This window comes from Pituophis catenifer, unplaced genomic scaffold (genome assembly GCF_029215685.1).
Source record: "Pituophis catenifer annectens isolate HBS135680 unplaced genomic scaffold, rPitCat1.0.hap2 SCAF_3, whole genome shotgun sequence".
NCBI classification, from domain to species: domain Eukaryota; kingdom Metazoa; phylum Chordata; class Lepidosauria; order Squamata; family Colubridae; genus Pituophis; species Pituophis catenifer.
In genome coordinates, this window is record NW_027256883.1 from 49,380,583 (window position 1) to 49,399,341 (window position 18,759).

General features: G+C 35.1%; 1 protein-coding gene across 1 annotated transcript in view; it reads right to left on the reverse strand.

Annotated features, from left to right (window-relative positions):
* Positions 1–1,340: 1,340 nt before the first annotated feature.
* The window catches only part of RBBP8 (RB binding protein 8, endonuclease), a 34,594-nt gene continuing 17,175 nt past the window's right edge, over positions 1,341–18,759 (reverse strand). The window contains exons 8-18 of the mRNA XM_070942345.1: positions 15,733–15,818; positions 13,934–14,013; positions 12,626–13,439; positions 12,271–12,388; positions 11,580–11,671; positions 8,592–8,706; positions 6,548–6,700; positions 6,243–6,315; positions 5,614–5,713; positions 4,053–4,194; positions 1,341–1,685 (exon numbers count right to left, since the gene is read on the reverse strand). Of these exons, the coding sequence (XP_070798446.1) occupies positions 1,588–1,685; positions 4,053–4,194; positions 5,614–5,713; positions 6,243–6,315; positions 6,548–6,700; positions 8,592–8,706; positions 11,580–11,671; positions 12,271–12,388; positions 12,626–13,439; positions 13,934–14,013; positions 15,733–15,818 (1,871 nt within the window). The 3' untranslated portion in view covers positions 1,341–1,587. The remainder of the gene's footprint in view (positions 1,686–4,052; positions 4,195–5,613; positions 5,714–6,242; positions 6,316–6,547; positions 6,701–8,591; positions 8,707–11,579; positions 11,672–12,270; positions 12,389–12,625; positions 13,440–13,933; positions 14,014–15,732; positions 15,819–18,759) is intronic.

The following is an 18,759-nucleotide window of genomic DNA, read 5'->3' on the forward strand; positions in this document are numbered from 1 at the left end:
CCTGCGGAGGCCTGGAGTCCTGGATTCGGCCCCCGGAGGCTCCATTTTGGCCTGCAATGGGCTAGGGGAGGCCTCTGGATGGCCATACAGGGCTTCTGAGGGACGGATCCAGCCCTCAGAAACTCCATTTCAGCCTGCAACAGGTCGGGGGAGGCCTCTGGACGGCTGAACGGGGCTTTTGAGGGGCAGATCCGCCCCTCAGGAACTCCATTTTGGCTGGCAAGGTGCCAGGCAAATCCTCTGGACACGGATCTGCCCCTCAGAAGCTTCACTTCGGCCGGCAATATGCAGGACAAATCTTGCAAAGTCTCTACGGTTGTTCATAAGGGTGAACAACTGCCATGGTGCTGCAAGATTCGTACCTTCAGGCCTTGTTCGGAAAAGCTAGGGGGCACTGATCGTGTAACTTCAAATGTTCGCTAAGGGAACATTTGTAACCGGGAATTACCTATATGTAGAAGCTCAGAATATATAGAAGCTCAGAACTATTATCAGAGAATTAATGGGAGACCTTTATTCCTTTTCTTTTTTTTTTCTTGCTCTGATACAGACCAAGTGGAGGATTTGTTTTAGATTGTAGTTTATCAATGCTGATGGTAAAATGACAGAATAATGGAGATTGTCAGCAGATGAGGATGCTGAATGTGCTTGAGGCTGAAAGGATCCTCTGAATGCAAGAAACAGATTAGGGATTCTGGATAGAGGTGAGAAAGACTTGGCAGTGCCAACAACAGACTGCTCTGTATTCTTTGCTAAGGCAAAATAGATAAAGATTGTGGCCAAGACTAGGTATGTGTGGGAGATTTGCCATCACAAATTAGCATTTGCAAAATTGAGCCTTCAAGGTGATTTGCATCCTAAATTCTCTTACATGTAGCACAGCTGATACAAAGTAAATAAAATAAATTATGATAAAATAGAATACGTTTGAAAAAAGAAAAATTCTATAGGAACAAATATGTTTCAAGAAAAAACAGGCAATTGCTATAGTGATCAAAAGAAACTGCAAGGATTCTGGGAGTACCATGCAAAATCATACACATAAGGGTTCTTGCCAAAAAATTCTATAAGCTTTTACAGATTCCAGGCAGGTATGCATAGAATAAAAGATGTGATAAATGAAACTAATGTAAAAAGTCATAATTAAGAAAGTACACTTTATTATACTTTTTCAAAAAAGTATTACAAAAAAACAAATGGTTACACTTTATTTAAATTATCAAGTGCAAAATAGAAGCACCCTACAAGGTTCCATCTAAAGTTCATGGAACTATTCTAAACCTGAAATAAGCAAATGCAACTTTGCTTGGCCCAAAGAAATCATACTAACTTATACCAAGCTTAATTGCAGGGAGCTAAATGTAGACCTCCAAAAGATCAGAAATACACACAAGGTGCAAAATCAGTCAAGACACAAAAATGTATCTACAAATATATATCTTCTTTACATTAAATAGTTGCATTAAGAGGCTGTCACTTTCAAATACAACAAGACAGTTCCCAGGTCTCTTTATTATTTATATTTCAACTGATTATAAATATGAATTGAAACAAAATTTTTTAAAAGTTTTAAAAATCATTTCCCACTTATGTTTTTTGTTCTTTGCCTTTTGGAGAAAACATCACGTTATAAGGCTGCCTTCTTTTGGGACGAGGACAGGGAGCAAACTCTTCTTTTATATAACCTAAAAAAATAAAGACAACAAATGTTTATACTATGGTTTTGGTAAAAAAACATGATTAAATTGTAGTGACATGAATTTCTGCCAATTTCAATATATAATAATCATAAAAATATTTATTAAAATCCCAATTACATAATATAGTTTTATATTGAAAAAGAAAAAAATAAATTAGTAAATTAAGTCAAAGTTCTCATACACATACAAAATAAAAATAATATACTATCTTTGTTAAGATTATAAAACTTAATTAAAATAATTTCTCAGATAAAAATTGTATTAATTTACAATATTTTAAAAGTTTGATTTAAAAGACTAGGATAAATGTGTTTTGACTTTCATTCAGAACTTATATTGAAAAACACTATTCACAGCTATGAAGTGAGTAGGATGTGTCAATTTATAAGCTTCTTAATAACTGTTATGAGACAATACATATTTTGAGATGTAAAGGTAACTTTCTGTGTGCAAATAGAAATTTTATGGCACATTTTCTGTAGACTTTCTAAGAAATTTAAAAAAGTTTGCTTTCTACAGCATGGTGTATTGAAAACTGAATTTTAAATGGGGAAATTGCTCATGCAATTTTTACTTTATACATGGATTTACTAAGTTTCTATACTATAGATAAATTATCAACTTTCTGATTCTGCTGTGCCTTTGTAATAGGGATCTAATGCTGGTTTCACCAATAGGTTTAAGTTAAGGATTGCCAAAAAAATGTGAATATTCAAAAACTAAATGATAAAAAATGGTTATTATTATTACTATAATGAAGATTACTGATATCCTATTAAGACACTGTAAATGATTATAGATAAAATTCACTGTGATCAGTAGGCATATCATTTGTTGTTGTAGCTTATGGTTGACCTTTATCTCTAAATAGCAATTATTAGGTAGCATAATTGTTTCAAATAACTATGTCATACAAACTATGAAACAAATGAAAATGCAATGTTTCCTGTCCACTAAGTCCTATTCATAACCAACAATGGGCAAAGCCAAAATACACTAACCTGCTTAGACACCATGATTGTGCAGAGTGACTCAGTCAAACTGCCTTTGGGCAAATGGAAAAATATTCTGTCCATCAGATTTCCTACTCTCCCTGCCTCTAATTGAAACGATGTTCAGGCAGGAAATACTTCCTTCAGATTACCTACTTTCAAAAGGCAGCCAGTGAGCTGGTCATCATTGTAAAATGACCAGTGAGCTAGTCATCATTGTTCCATTGTATTGGAACAGAATTATCCTTGTTTATTGGAGTTAAATTTGTGATGAAATGGCCACAGACTTCCAGTGGTTCTTCCTTTTTTCCTGCCTGAAAAAAGATGGGGTGTCCAGAAGGACATGATGATGATGAGTTTTCTTTTGTATGTCCTCCGTGTAAGCAAAGCTTTCGTTTTATTTGCAATAGATTTCCTAGAAAGGGAAAGGGCACCATAGGAACCCCCCCTCTCTTGGAGTTCACACATCCCTCTTCTGATATATTGCTAGAACAGTAATTCTTTGGTTCTCTTCCTGCATTCTTTTAATAAAACTGAGAGAGATCTGTCTGCTCATGCTAGTCTGGAGTAAACGAGTACTGCTCTTTTATTTTTCCAATCTTATGACTTCTTGGTCTTCAGAGAATGATTGCCAAAGGCCTACCTGGTGTTTAGCCTGTGTAAGAGTCAGCCCAGTGGATGCCACACAAAAGGTTTTTCCTTTTGGTTGTCATAATTACTGCTGCCCATTGTTTCATTCAGATGTGAGAGGAAGATGCCAAGAAGCCTCCTGGTCTGCCATGCATAACTACTGGCTGTCAGTAACTGCAATTGGTGCTTTCTGGGGCCTCATTTGTCATGGAGCTGAGGATTCCACGTGATCTCCTGATCTGTCATGGAACTGTTGGCTTCTCTGTTTGCCAAAATAATCTGAGAAGTCTTTGTATTCATGGATTATTCACCCAAATTTTACTGCTTTCTCACAGTCTCTTTGATTTCCAAATGGCATTTGGTTTGTATATTACTTAGCAGGGATATTATTTGGGGAACTGCATTTCACTGAATGCTACTTTGCTACCTCTGATTGTCTTTTTGTCACCTTCTAAATAGCCCCTTAAAATGGAGTTGATGGATATGCCACTGGTCCTTTCTAAAGGTCAGAACTAAAGATTAAAATTGGGAGGTTATCTTGGAATAGGAAGAAGTTCTGCTTTCTACCTATAGGAGAAGTTCAGTTAACCCATTTCTGTGACTTCCATTTTCTGTGACCAAGAAACTGAGAAGCAACCACCTTTCGTTGTTTCTATTCAGATTCTTGTATTAACTTCTGGAAACAAAACTTATTCTTCCATTTTTGTATAATATTGCTTTATATAATTACCTCTTTCAACACACATTTGTGTGGAAGGGAATCCAACTTCCCAGAAATTTTCTGGTGTTTCAGGAGGAATGTAACGAGATCGATGTCTAGAACAGGTAGCTAGTTTTTTTTCTCTCTCTTCTTCTGGCAAACCTGCATAATACTAAGATATAATAATTAGAAATAAGTAACAAATGAGAATATTTTAGCAGTAAAAACATGGATACCCAACAATATTTAACACCCATCAGCATATTTCTGAATCTCTGATTTGTACTGTTTGCATATTATATTTTTAGGTACAAATGAATCCTGCACTTTTGGGTTAGGTATTTTCTAAATTAGCAGTCTCAAAGCAATGGAAACCTTCCTGTATAATACTTATATTTTTAATGGTATATTGTAGCATATCTTTCCTTCTAAAACTTGGAAAACAAAAATAAAAAAAAGTGCTAATCCAGACAAAAGTCAATTAAGCATAACTTCTCCTGTCTTGTTTATTTTGATTTAGAAGTCTTCTGCCTCTCACACTATCACTTCGGTATCATGACATGCTGACATTAGAACATCCATCTATGAAAAAATTAATTTTAGATAGTTTATAGAGAACAAACTTTTTTTATAAATGCTTTAGATGTTTTGCCCATATTTTTTAACATATTTGGACTAGTGAAAAAAGTTCCTGTTTTCAATATAACAGCTAAGCACTAACAATCACTTGCCAAAATGTAACAAGAACCAAGTTCCTGGAGAGGAGAAATCTTGCCTGTGCGGGGACAGGAAATTAAAACTGTTCACACACAAACCTTGGCAAAAAAAACCAACAACCCACAAAGCTGCTTTTATGTCCTGTTTCTTTCTTCATTCAAAAATCCAGATTCTTCATGTTTTAGAGAATAGAATTAAACTTCATCATGGGCTATAATGTATATTAAACAGAAACCACTAGCAACAATCTTATTTGCTAAAGTAAGTTTCTTATTTTAAAGATTCCATTTCAGAAAAATATTGATGAGAATTTTTAAGGATGGCTGAAATAAACATTTAAAATTGAATTATTACTGATTTTTTAAAAGACATGGTATGTACCGTGATGGTGAACCTATCGTATATGTGCCACAGGTGGCATGCAGAACCCTCTCTGCGGATACGTGAGCCGTCGCCCCAGCTCAGCTCTGCCACGCATGCAAGCACGCCTCCAACCAGTCAGCTGGTCTCTGCCGTGCATGCACAGGGAGTGGGGCACATGTGCGGGTGTCACACGCATATGCACAGAGCGCACACGCAGGGGTCACGCGTGCATGCATGGTGGTTGTGCATGCATATGCAGTTGTGCATGCATGTGCGGTGGGCACATGTGGGGGTCGCACGTATATGCACAGGGCACAAATGCAGGGATTGCTTATGCATGCAGGGGGCACAGGCAGGGAGGGTCGTGCACGCATGTGGGAGCAGGCATGCGGGGGGGGTCGCATACGCATTTCAAAATTTGTAAAATGAGGCAAAACTGTCTTAACAACTCTCTTGCTCATCAATGGAAATTTTGGGCTCAACTGTGGTCATAAGACCACTGTATGCTTACTATTTCACATTCTTTACAAGAGTGGCCAGGTAATTTTCTTCTTTCTTCTTTTTTCCGCACAACTTCAATATGAGGAAAATCCAATACAAGATTTGTTCTGCTGTGTAAGCAGAGAAAAACAAGGATATAAACTTTATGTTGCTAAAAAATTGCACAAGCTGTCCATTGCTGTCAAATTTTGATTTTGTCCCTAAATATAAATATATACAATACAGAATCATGACAACAGTCTAGCAGTTATAGTATTTCTGAATATATTTCCAGTTTTATATTTATTTGTTTGTTTTGCTACAACAAAAATAAGGAAAAAAAAGGAAAAGAAATCATTACAATAGCTAAAATTCTACTGATATCAAAATGACTTCCCTATATTAGCCAAAAATGAGCAGATTACTGAATGTATTCTTTGAGGAAGAGATATCCCAAAATTAAAAATATCTCTTAGAGAGGTATTTATTCATGTGAAATTAAAAAATAATCCTCAAAATATTTTATATTTTTTATTTGATTATTTTTAGGAATATTTTCAAAGCTGATTAAATTCTTAAACTTTGATTTTATCATATTATCATCTGTGGGAAAAATCTAGCTAATATTTATATTCTGAGGAAACTTGATTTCATAAATACCTTTCATCACTTTTAAAATCACATGTTTCCACAAAAGCCTTCTGCTTCATTTTATTTTGCTTGTCTCTTTCCCCTGAAAACATATAGATTAAGCCATAAACAATACTGGAAAGAATATAATTATAAATGTAACTGAAATAATATGACTACAGAAAACTAGATTTATAACCATTTGTAACAATGAATACATTTTCTCTGAGTATCAAATTTAGTTTTTTAAAATAATGTTTTTATGTGCATTCAAAATAAAGCAATTTTCTCCAGCTACAGTCAGTGAATTACTAGTCTAATAACAAGTAAAATACTTTGTATGGTGTTTTTTTCTTTTCCTTCTTCCTCAGTAGAATTCTTATGGTCACATTCTGGAAGATAGTCATCTTCTAAATAGGATTTATATTCTTCATAAGTTGTTTGATCAAATATTTCTGTAAAGGTATCCTTTTCTCTTTTTTCTCCTTCTACAAATACAAGTAACAATAAGTATTAGCAGCAAACATGAGGCCCAATAAATTTAAAGGTATTAGTTTTTAGTAGAACATAAACACATTCTCATCTGATTTTTTCTCTTTAAAAAAGATGGGTGAAAGTTATATATTAGTTCTAAGAGACTCCTACCGGTAGCATTATTTTAAAGGGATGGCTTTAACTATTGATTAGGGGGAGATGGGCAGTTTTAAAATGTGATAAATAAATAAATGAATAAATAAAATATTTTAATTGCATTAAATGTCACCAGACTAGATGCAAAAGAAAATATGGGCAGATTAATATCTCATACACATTCTCCGTTTGTCAAAGCTAATGCTTTTTTTCAAAATCCAAATTAATATGTGTACTCATAGTGCATGAGAGAATTTACAGGTAATCCTGTATGTTATGATAGCAATCAGGACTGCTATTGCTAAGCAATGCAATCATAAGATCCAATATCTTGTGACTACATTGCTTAGTGATGACAATCCTGGCAGTCCTGGTTGCTGTTGTAATCCTAAATTGTGTGAGTCAGTAAGCAGGAACTAGTGGGAGTCCAGGGAAGGAGCATGGTGTAAACCGCATACAAACTGGATGAGATGGATGCTGCAGTGCTAGGCAAGCGCAGAGCGGCCAGGTAATGGAAGATGCAGTGGGAGTACAGGGAGGCTGGGGGCCCTTACTAGAGTGACTGGTAACTTTTCCTGCTGGATTCCCCATTGACTATGGTTGTGGGAAGCTGGCAGGGAAGGGCGCAAATAATGATCATGAAGTGGTGCAACCATCATAAGTACAAGCCAGTTGCCAAGTACTTGAATTGAGATTATGTGACCGCAGGAGTGGTACAATGGCCAGAACTTGAAGACCAGTCATCAGGACCACTTTTTTTAGTGTCATCACAGCTTTAAAGAGTCACTGAATGAGTGGTTGGTAAACAAGGAGTACCGTGTATGCCCTTATTCAAAGACATTACATTGATTGTCAACTTTCCAGCCCAATTTCTGGTTTTACTTTTTCAATAAATATATTAGGTTTTACTTTTTCAATAAATAGATTAGGCTTGGAACCTATATGGTTATTAAAGACAGCAAGAGAATCCCTGCTGAAGAAGCTTTCCTTTGGTTGTATTTTGGATGTAAGGGAGTTGCCTTCAGCCTTCAAGCTTTCCCCATGCCTTCAGCTCTTGAAGCCAGACACAGTCCTTTTATACTTGAAAACCCTTTTTGCTCCATATACTTGTGTTATATGGTTACTCATCTCTCCTAACCCAGCACTTATGCTCTTGTCTTCCAACAACTGGCTTATAGAACTCTACCTGGGTTGTTGCATGCAGTGAATTTACTTCTATTGCTTCTTTGCAGAATCTCTGATCAGGTTCCCCCCACTCCCCACCAATCCTTTGGCTCTGTCTCAATTAGCTTTGCCCACTGAAGGGTGGCTCCAAAAGTTGCTATTTCTTCCTAGGATTGGCGCTGAGTTGGTTGCTTTGGACTTTTCTCGCTACAGTCTTACTGACTCAACTTCTTTGTCACCACACCTATACATATCTAGGTTTCTTATCTGTTTAATGGGATACTCTCCAGTGAAATAGAAGATGGAGCTGATTTAAATCTCTTTCCCGCACAATGTTGAAACTCTGGATCTCAAGAAGGAAGGACAAATGTAGCTTGTTTGTGGCAGTGAGTTTATCCTTTCACAGTGGGCTAATCATGCACTACCATCATTCCCTATTAACTGTGATCCTGATGCAACTGCTATTTTGATGCATCTATGGAGTAGAGTCATAAATCCACATAAGTAAAGGTACATTAAGATGAGCTATCTTCTTAATGCCTCTATTTGAATAATAAAAAATATAATAAACAAAAATAAACTTACCTGGACTGCTTACTTCTTTCTGTCTTTGTTTTTTCATTCTTAATAGAATACTATCACTGATGTACGTATGGTCCATGTCCAGGGTCTCTGATCCAATTCTTGTTTCAGTTCCTTCCTTTTAATTAACAAAATTAAAGATAACTATAATAGGCAAAATTAAAATATCACTTCTAAAAGTCAATTACAATTTTTTACAAATTTTCAATAAATCTAAATCAACATTTTAAAAACAAATATTATACTTACCATCTTTTTGGGAACAATCCCAAATCTTTTGGTGGTACATCATACAAAGCAGCTGCATAATGTGCAAATTCTGATCAAATCTTGGAAATTCACAGAGTTTTTCATATTTTAAATAAGTATAAGCATGATTTAGAGTTTCTAACAGATAACATGATTTGGAGTTTCTAACAGATAAACTTCATTGAGCACTTCTATAAATGAAGATAATTATGTCAATTTTGTTTAGAATTGATACAGGAATGGAATTATATTTTCATGGCGATTCAAAGAAACAGAAAAACAAAGGAATAATACTGCACTACCAATTATTTCAGGCAATTTCATTATACAAAATGAAGTTTAAATTAAATTTTGAACTTCTCTACTTTAGGGTTATGTCTTAAATATTTATCCATAATTATACTGTGTACACATGTACAGTTTAGTTTGTACCTATCTGCAATTGATTGAACAACATTCTGAAGTATCTCTTCTCATTTAAAAAGCCAAAGTACTTTTAAAATGAATGTAATCCTCCAAGAGTCTGATTAGGATTACATACATATTGGTGACCTATATAGGTAAGACAGATATGCAAAGGTTTGCTGCCAAAAACCTGCTTGGATACAGTATTACTTTAATTTTTTTTTAAGTTAAGGATAACATTCTTAATGGTATGTCAGAATGAAGATATTCTTCATACAATTCTTTAAAACAAGGAGTTCCTACATTCAGTCTTTTCATATAAATATCACAAGCAGATTATAAATGAAAATTCATAAGGAAAGTTTCTAAAGTATCAATGTTTCTAAAGAAATATTTACACAACTTTTCACATTTTTAATGGATTATAATATCCAAAGTGGTAAATGTGAAAGTAAAAAAGAAGAAGATAATACTTTTGGTGAGAACAGAGAAGATATATTAAAGGAACCTTTTTGAATGAGAAATTAGAGTAACATTTTCTTGGTAGATAATCATCAAGTAGTCCTTGGTTTATAAATGTAACTCAGAATTACAATTGTAATTCATGCTGGTAGTTAGGTGGATCATCATGTGACTGACTTAACCTCACAACCTTTTTTTGTGGTGGTCATTACGCATTTGTCTAGCAAAAAACAACCTAAATGAGGTCACAGGACCACAGAATGCCACAAACATGTAACTTCATGTGTCAGTTGTGCCATTTCCTGGTTTGTAAGACCCTGCACACTGTCCCTCATGGTCATCTCCCAGTTGTATTACTGCAACACGCTCTACATAGGGCTAGCCTTGAAGAGTATTTGGAAATCACAACTGATACAGAATGCAGCAGCATGGACAGTTCTGGAGGCCTCTTGGGTGGCACATGTGACACCACTATGTGAGCTGCATTGGGTATCAGTTTGCTTCTGGCTCCAATTCAAGCTGTTGGCAATCATCTTTAAAGCCTTTTATGGCATGGGTCCAGGGTACCTGAGGAATCATCTTACCCTGATGGGACTAACCTGCCCCACTTGTTCAGCAGTCTACTGCAGATCCCATTGGCCAAAAAAATTCAGCTGGTGGAGTCCATGAAAAGAGCCTTTTCTGGTGTTCTCTCATCACAGGTGAGATCTGCCCCCACACTCCTATTCTGACCCAGCTCCCCAAACACGACAAGCCCTCTGTAATTGAAGCAATGATTCCTTTATTAGGTGTGCCAGCAGCCCCGGCAAGTTTTTCTTTCACTGCAGGCTAACAAGTCTGTCTGGCAGGGAGATGAATAGTTGTCTGCCACATCTATTCATCTCCACCCCCTGCCTTTTATCCCCAGAACTAGGGTGGGGCTTCGCTAGCAGCAGTGGCTCTTCCTTCCAAGGATTGGCCCACGGATTTCCACTGCTCTCCTCTCCTTTGCCTTCTGTGCATCGGCATATCAGGCACTGGACCCAGCTGTTCCTCCTCTTCCTCATCAGCCACCTCCAGATCTGGGGGCTGTTGACTCTCCATCTGAGGGCTGGCGGACGGCCCAGGCTCTGCCTCTCTCTCTGCCAGCTCCATTCCTTCTTCCCCCTTGGAGCTCTCAGGTTGCCTTGATGCTGACCCTGACTCCCACACCTCCTCTTCATCTGATTCAGCTGCTGGAGGGGCCGGTGGCTAATAGGCCACAACAACTCCTGGCCTTCCAGAAGAGTTTAAAATCTTGGCTCTGCCACTTGGCCTGAGGGTGGCTGACGGGATAGATAAGGTTCTCACCTCCAGGCTCAACTTGTTTCTTAACTTTTAATCTTTTATTCTATATTTAATTGTTTTTTTAGCACTTTTAAACTTTGCTATTATATTGTAAGCCGCCCAGAGTCACTGTATTAGTGAGATGGGTGGCAAGAAATTTAACAAAGAAACAAATAAATGTGGGTCAGTTACTGAGAGTCCAAAGTGCAGTCTCATGACTACATGGGGGGCTATTGGAACTTTGAATTGGGTCGTAAGTCCTTTTTGGGAGGTCCATTGTAACTTTGAATGGTCATTAAGTGAGGATTACCTGTACATGTTTAGAGATTTTAATAACATGAAACAGTTTCTATGCGTATTGCATAAAGAACATTGTTTCAATGTAAAGTTATGTTTAGGGATTAGCTGTAACGCTTTGCATTACCAATAATTAAATATATATCATTTTTATTTAGCCTAAATTTTACTTTCAAGAAAAAATTATTCTGTTTTGTTTTATTTCATTCTTAATAGATCAAGAGTCTAATTTATTCAGGTGAGTTCAATGAGCAAAACTGTAAAATTCCTTACTTTTGTGTCAATCAGAGTAACGTCCATTTTGTATTGAGAAAGGTCAGCTCCTGGATCTATACTCCACTGCACATTTTCCAAAGATGTTTTATCTGGAAAAGAAAACAGAAGTTTTCAGTGTAATGACTGTTCTATAGTAACAAAATTCCATACTTACGTAATCCGATATAAAATACAAATTGTAGCCTGTATAATTACAGACTTCAGGTGTCATAAACACAAAAAGCTATACAAGAGAATATGCCAGTAGTAAATTAAGAGAAGATCCTAGAAACAAAGATAGTATGGAAAGATCTGTAACTGGAAGCATGTTTTGGTTATGATAATAACAGCAACAATACCAGAGGAGTGTATTGTATTACATTACTTTACAATACCAGAGAGAGTAATGATAGAGAGCCAGTTTGGTGCAGTGGTTAAGGAATCAGGCTAGAAACTGGGATATCTAGTCCTGCCTTGGACATGAAGCCAGGTGGGTGACCTTGGACAGGTGACTTTCTTTTTAGTCCTAGGAAGGAGCAATGGCAAACCATTTCTGAAAAACCTTGCCAAGAAAATTGCAGGGACCTGTCCGGGCAGTCTCCAAGAATCAGAACAGAATTGAACAGAAGACGAAAGAAACAAGCAAAAGAGTTAGATTCAAAACCTGTGATAGTCCTATTCATTTATAAATTTATGAGTAAAAAGATACCTTGCTCAAATTGTGTGATTTTTGTCACCCTACAAGGATTTGGCTGAAGTACCGATGCTGGCTCACCCGTTCCATGTCCCGATCTTATTCTCTTGCGTTCTTGATCACCAGCAACCTCCTACCAAAACAATTGAGAATAAACAACTTCTTAATTTTTAGTTTAGAATTACTATCTGCCTATGCATATTTCCAGTTGCATTTATCTTCTGATCATCAAACCCATATGCAGAAACAAAAGTAATCTCCTATTTACCTTGCAAAATTTCTACAGGAAGAAATTAATTTCAGTTTCTCAAAAAACTCAGGGTTCAGATAATGGTGCATTATAAAATAAATGCCTTAATCACATACTTACTTTTATACTGTCATCATTTTGCAAAGGTGGATTAGAAAAGTTAGCAATTTCCTCTTTTATTTCATGCTCTTTCACTGGGGACATTTTGGTAAGAGATTTTAGGATTGCTTCTTGTATGCAGGGATTCTCTTGTGAATCTTTGTTCATTACAGAATTACTATTGGTGATTTTAGATGAAGAATCTTTCACTAGAGGTTGAAAAACATCATGGAGAGTTGCCTGCCTCATTTTAATCTTGGAATTCTCAGCAATTATTTTTTCACAGGGAAAATCAGAGAAGCGATCGGACAGATCCAAAGGTTTATCAGTTGTGTTATCTCTGGCAATAGAAAAAACATCTGCATGGGACGGAAAAGCATTTTCCTTTTCACAGCGGATTACATGGTTGCTCTTGTCATCATTTTTTTTCCTTTTAGAACATCTGTTCCCTAACAGTTTCTGTGATGCAAGAAGGAAGCCACCTTTGATGATGTCACTTTTATCCAGATGTGTATTGGTCACACATGTTATGGGTTCCTCTGAATTCTGTTTCAAAGCCACTTGCCTACTAATTGGGGCTTGATTGAGAACTGTTGCTATTTCAGTCCCAAGGCTCATAAAAGGAATGTCTTCAGATTTTGATCTCACTTTCTCAGATCTTGAAAGGGAAGAACTGTTGATGGAGCTGTTTTTCAGATTTGATTTTTTCTCGGCTGCTAAAACAGATGGGGAGAAAACTAAGCTACTTTTAATATTGGCAGATGCCCCGAAAACAGGAGAAGGTATCTTGGAATCCCACGTAGGTGGAGAAAGATCCTCAGATGGGTCAGAATATCTGAACAGAATTAAAATTTATAAATAAATAAGTTTAAAGGAAATTACAAAACAGGACTCTTTGTCTGCAAGTACTTTTAATGATTTTGGTATATATATTATTTATATCATGTTCCCACAAAAATTATTTAGGCTGATTAAATTTTAAAAAGTTAAAATCTTTGAAATGTATGAGCATTTATGAGTAAGAATTAAAAGGGTTAAAATTAATAATACAACAGGTTTACAAGTTGAGCAGCAGACTCAGGTACTTGGGGAATCATGAAAAAGCTGTCAAAGACCCAACACCATAAAAACATATAAGTAGGTAGCAGGCAATCTTCTGTAGGAAAGGAATTTTTAAAACTAGGTATTATCTTCGAAAACAGTATGTTCCTAGTAGTTATCCACTTATCACACGTAATAGGCTAAAGTATTTATAGGAATATATCCAAATATAATCCTAAAGTATTAATAAATATGTGGGAGAATATGATCTTTCCAAGGAAGACTCACTCTAAATTGTCAGTATTACTTTTATAACACCCTTGAGCCAATTGTCTTCTTGTAACTCCAAGTGGTTTGCTGCGAGGTTCCTATGGAACAAAAATGTATGATTTCAGAAATAATTACAATATTGCACAATATAATTTTCTAATGCGCCCCAATTATATTTATTCACTTAGTGAACAAAGAATATTATTATTAATTGACAATCTTAAAACCAAACCAACAACTGGTTGGGACAAACATCCCAGATACAAATAGTGTACCATATCAGATGTACATATATAGAGTTCTTATTAAAAAAATTAATTCTCTGAGATTTGTGGGATGGAAAAGGGGACATAAAGTACATTTAGAATCTTGAATACTGAAAAGGTGAGCAAACTGTTCCTTGGCTTCCTAAGCAAGTATTTTCTAGTCCTCAAGTTATGACCAAAATTTCCATTGCTAAGCAAGATAGTTGTTAAGTGAATTTTGCCCCATTTTACAATCTTTCTTGCCACAGTTGTTAAGTGAATCATTGCAGTTGTTAAGTAAGACAGTTGTTAAGTGAATCTGGCTTCCCGATTGGCTTTACTTTCTGAAGGTCGCAAAAGATTATCACATGACTCCAAGACACTACAATCATCATAAATACATGCTTGTGTCCAAATTTTGATCATGTGAATGCTGCAACAGTGGTATGAAAAATGGTCGTAAATCACTTTCTTTTCAGTGCCATTGTAACTTTGATCAGTAACTAAAGAAATGGTTGTAAATTGAAGATTATCTGTTTACTTGGTTTTTAAATACGTATTTATATTGTAATTTTTAAATGCAAATAAATATATTCATGTATTACTAAGGAATTCGTACATAAATGAAACGTTCATTGAGTAGTACTTTTGAATATTAGCCTGTCTGCCTCTGTGAATTGTCCTGCATAGAGTTAAAATATATTTCAAGAACTGGGTCAGTTTTTAGTCATATATTTTGAAAATAATGTAGAAAAAAATACTTGTGATTAGAGGAAGGTAGCAAAAAATGATGAGAGATTAAACACCAAGTCCTATAGAGAAATGTGAAAAACTAAATATATTCACATTGACTTATAAACCATGGATTATTTTCTAGTCTGGGTTTTTATGTCAAATTAAATAAAAATAAATGAGTCATATCATGGCTTTGTATAATGTGGGAATAGTTAAGGGATCAATATAATTATCCAAAAATAATTATGAATGAGGTAGGAAACAACCAGCCTGTGTGAATAAGCCACCAATAGTGTTTAATGCTACCTGTATTAAAATATTCAGTATGCCTTCTCGAACCTCATTCTGAGAGCACAGGACTTTTTATAATGTCTTCATGTTTATTAAAAAATGAATTATGTTCCAAAACTATAACTAAGGAACCACTGTAAAACAATGAATAGTTATATTTATTCAGCAAAGAAATGCATATAGCAGTGCAAAAAGATTGGTATCTATTCTTCATGCTTATTTCTAGTAATTTGCTTTCTAGCAAATTGAGGACAAACATTCCTGTAATTTTCTTTGAAAAATTTATGCAGATGCAGGAATGATGTAATCATTTCATTTGGCATAATTAAAATGGACAGGCAGACTTCAATTTTTAAAATCTACTTTCTTATTTAGCTTTTTGGGGAAAGATCAGAAGAATCCATTATAAATTACACATGCATGATTGTTTTATGTACTGTGCTTAACAGCAGGTGGTATGTTTTGTAAGTCATTAGATGGAATAAAGAAAAGGAACTAAACTCTTGTCTATGAAGATTTATGACAGATCTTAAAAATAGTACTTACATGTTCATCACATTCAAGTGTTTCTGCAACAATTGCCTTCAAATTAAACTGCACTGAATTGGGACATTCTTCTTTCACTTCTTTGCCTGTACCAATGGAAAAGGAAAGCAGCAAAAATACACAAGATAAATATTTTCCCATTCTTGGTAATGGTCTTTTCAATCTTTTGTATACTGAATTAAGACTTAGGTTTTGCATCTCCTATCTAAGTAGGAAGAAGAAAAAAATTATACTGGTTAGATTGGTACAATCTTATGCCAAGTCATTTACAAGCTATTGGACACCGAAATATTCTTTTTGCTAATCAGTCTTGTTCAAAAATGACCACTTTTTGGTTACTTAGGGTTTTGAATCCATGTAGGAAGCTTTGGTAAATTCTCTCTTGTTAGTCATAGTTTGTATTATGAGGTCAACATCTAGTAATAAGCATATTTTAATTCTGATAGTTCTGATAGGGAGCAATTATCACATTTTTATGGACATACCAAATATTAGATTTAACTCATTCTTTAAGCCTCTAACCTGCTTTGCTTTCATTAGACATACAAAACTAGTTGTCATACAGTAAACAGGAAGTTACTGGTTTTTGTGGTTCATTAGGTCAAGATTTTTGCATTTTGATTGATTTTATCATCTACTGTACAGTAGTATATTCTCAATATTGAAAATCAATCTGTCAATATTGAAAACCAACTGTATGACTATTTAATATTAATGCTGTCAACAAACACATTTTTTTTCAAATTTTTGGCAGTCCATATGTAGGTTATATATTTATAGGTAAAAATATTTTTATATTTTTACGTGTATGTTAATTAGGAATGAAAAAATGCTAAAACATATAAGGTACAGAATGATATAATAAGGATCATTATGGATGAGTATGAAAGTACTAATTTGTAGATTGATGATAATTGGTTTGAATGGTGAAAGGAATGGAATGAAAGGCCTAGGGATGACTTTTGACAAAAACTGTGCAAAATTCTGATTATATGTCATCCACTAAGAAAATTATGTTAGGAGCAGTGGTGAAATCTAAAATTTGTTACTACTGGTTCTGTGGGCGTGGCTTGGTGATGGTGGGGGTAATATGACTGGGTGGTGGTGGCCATTTTTTTTTTTTAACTTTTAAAACCATTTTTTCTACAACCTCTTCAGCGAAGAGGTTGTAAAAAAAATGCTTTCAAAAGGCTCTGACGATCCCAGCTGAGTTGCCTGATCGGCAGAGACTTTTTTTCTTTTAAATGCCTCTGACGATCCAAGCTGAGTGCCTGATCATCAGAGACTTTTTTTTTTTTACTTTTAAAAGCATTTTTTTGGCCGAAGAGGTTGTAGAAAAAATGCTTTTAAAAGTTAAAAAAAAGCCTCTCAGCTGGGCATTGGGGGAAGGGGCCAGGGATTTTTGCTACCGGTTCTCCAAACCACCCACCTCCATCGCTACCGGATCAAGTGATCTGGTCCAAATCAGGAGCAGTTCACCCATGATTAGGAGCCATAAAGAAATGATAGGAATGAGCGAATAGGGTACAGAAAAATGATTCAATTCTTCAGAGATCCAAAAATGAATGAGAATTGAAATTGTTGGGATATATCTGTGTAGAAAGTGCTAGTTCAAATATGTCATATAAGCTTATTTATGAGCACATATGGCAAAAGAAGGGATTTAAATCTAAAAGCATGACTGATTTGATTGTTTTTGGTGAAATGCTGAGAAAATTAGTGAAGGATATACAAAGATGATGAGAAATTCTGAATATGAGATAGACTATTTCTTAGTAGTGTCAAATGTAACCTGGAGAAAATGGGCATTGAAGGAACAAAGTGAAAAGGAACAAAGAGGTAAACAATGTTATAGTGAACTAGATTTAGCTCTATTTCCTTTCTTTTGCTTTTACCTCACAGCTTTAGTTCCTTTTTATTTCTTTTCTGGCCTTTGAATAACATTACTAACAGTACTATGAAAGGAAACAGCACCATATGCATCTATGTATTTGTGTTTGTGTTTGTGTGTGTGTGCCTATGTATTGCAGAAATAGTTCCTTTAATATATAGATATTAAAAAGAATAAATTAAAAGAATTGTTATTGGAATCCTTGCCAATTTATGTTTTTCAATGCTGCTTGAAAAGTGAAGAATCCGAAAAGCATAAAAAAGCTTTTTAACAATGCCATCACTCTTGTTGCTAAGCAAAAATAACCAAGCTGACCTTAAGTGACTGACCAAAGAAATCAGTTTTTATTAAAGCTACCTACTGTTTTTCAGCCAAGCTGGCTCCTAAAGCACTAAAAACAAAGAACTAAAATAAATATACAAGAAGTAAATAATAGAAAAACACAGATTAAAAGGAGGCAGGGAGAAAATATTCAGGCTTTTGATCCCTGCATGTTGCTTTGCTGATGCACCAATTTGCTGAGGGTCTTTATTGCTTCTTGAAGCCTGGTAGGATATCTTGAAGAAAATTATTTTTGAATAATTCATGGCACATATAAAAGACTTGTCTGAGTAGCTCTAATTTGGTCTCATCATCAAGATTACATTTACCACAACTTTTGGTACAAACTTCCAACTTAACCAAAAATGTATATCCTTATAACATATCTATATCAAAAAACAACCCCAGAACCACTGAATACTATTCTAATACGTTTAAAAACTTCTTAAAAACATAAAACTTTTTCTATTACAATATAGATAGAAATTGAAATTTTAAATTTTAACTTACATTTCTTAACCAAAAATCAATTACACTAAAATAGTATTGGCTGGATTTATAAATATTAAAACATTTGCATATTAAATTTCTGTGGCAGTATTTTCTACCTTAGCACACACCCCCACCCCCAATAATAGCATGTCATAAATTCTTGGCAGCATAGTTTTTCTGGCTGCAAATTATAGTAATTACATTCCAGCAAAAGCTGAAACATCAGTTTGGTCAGGGCTACTGTACACCTTAGTTATTTTTGCAAAGCCATATGGCCATATGGCTCGATAGATAATTAAATATACACAGTATATTAATGCATT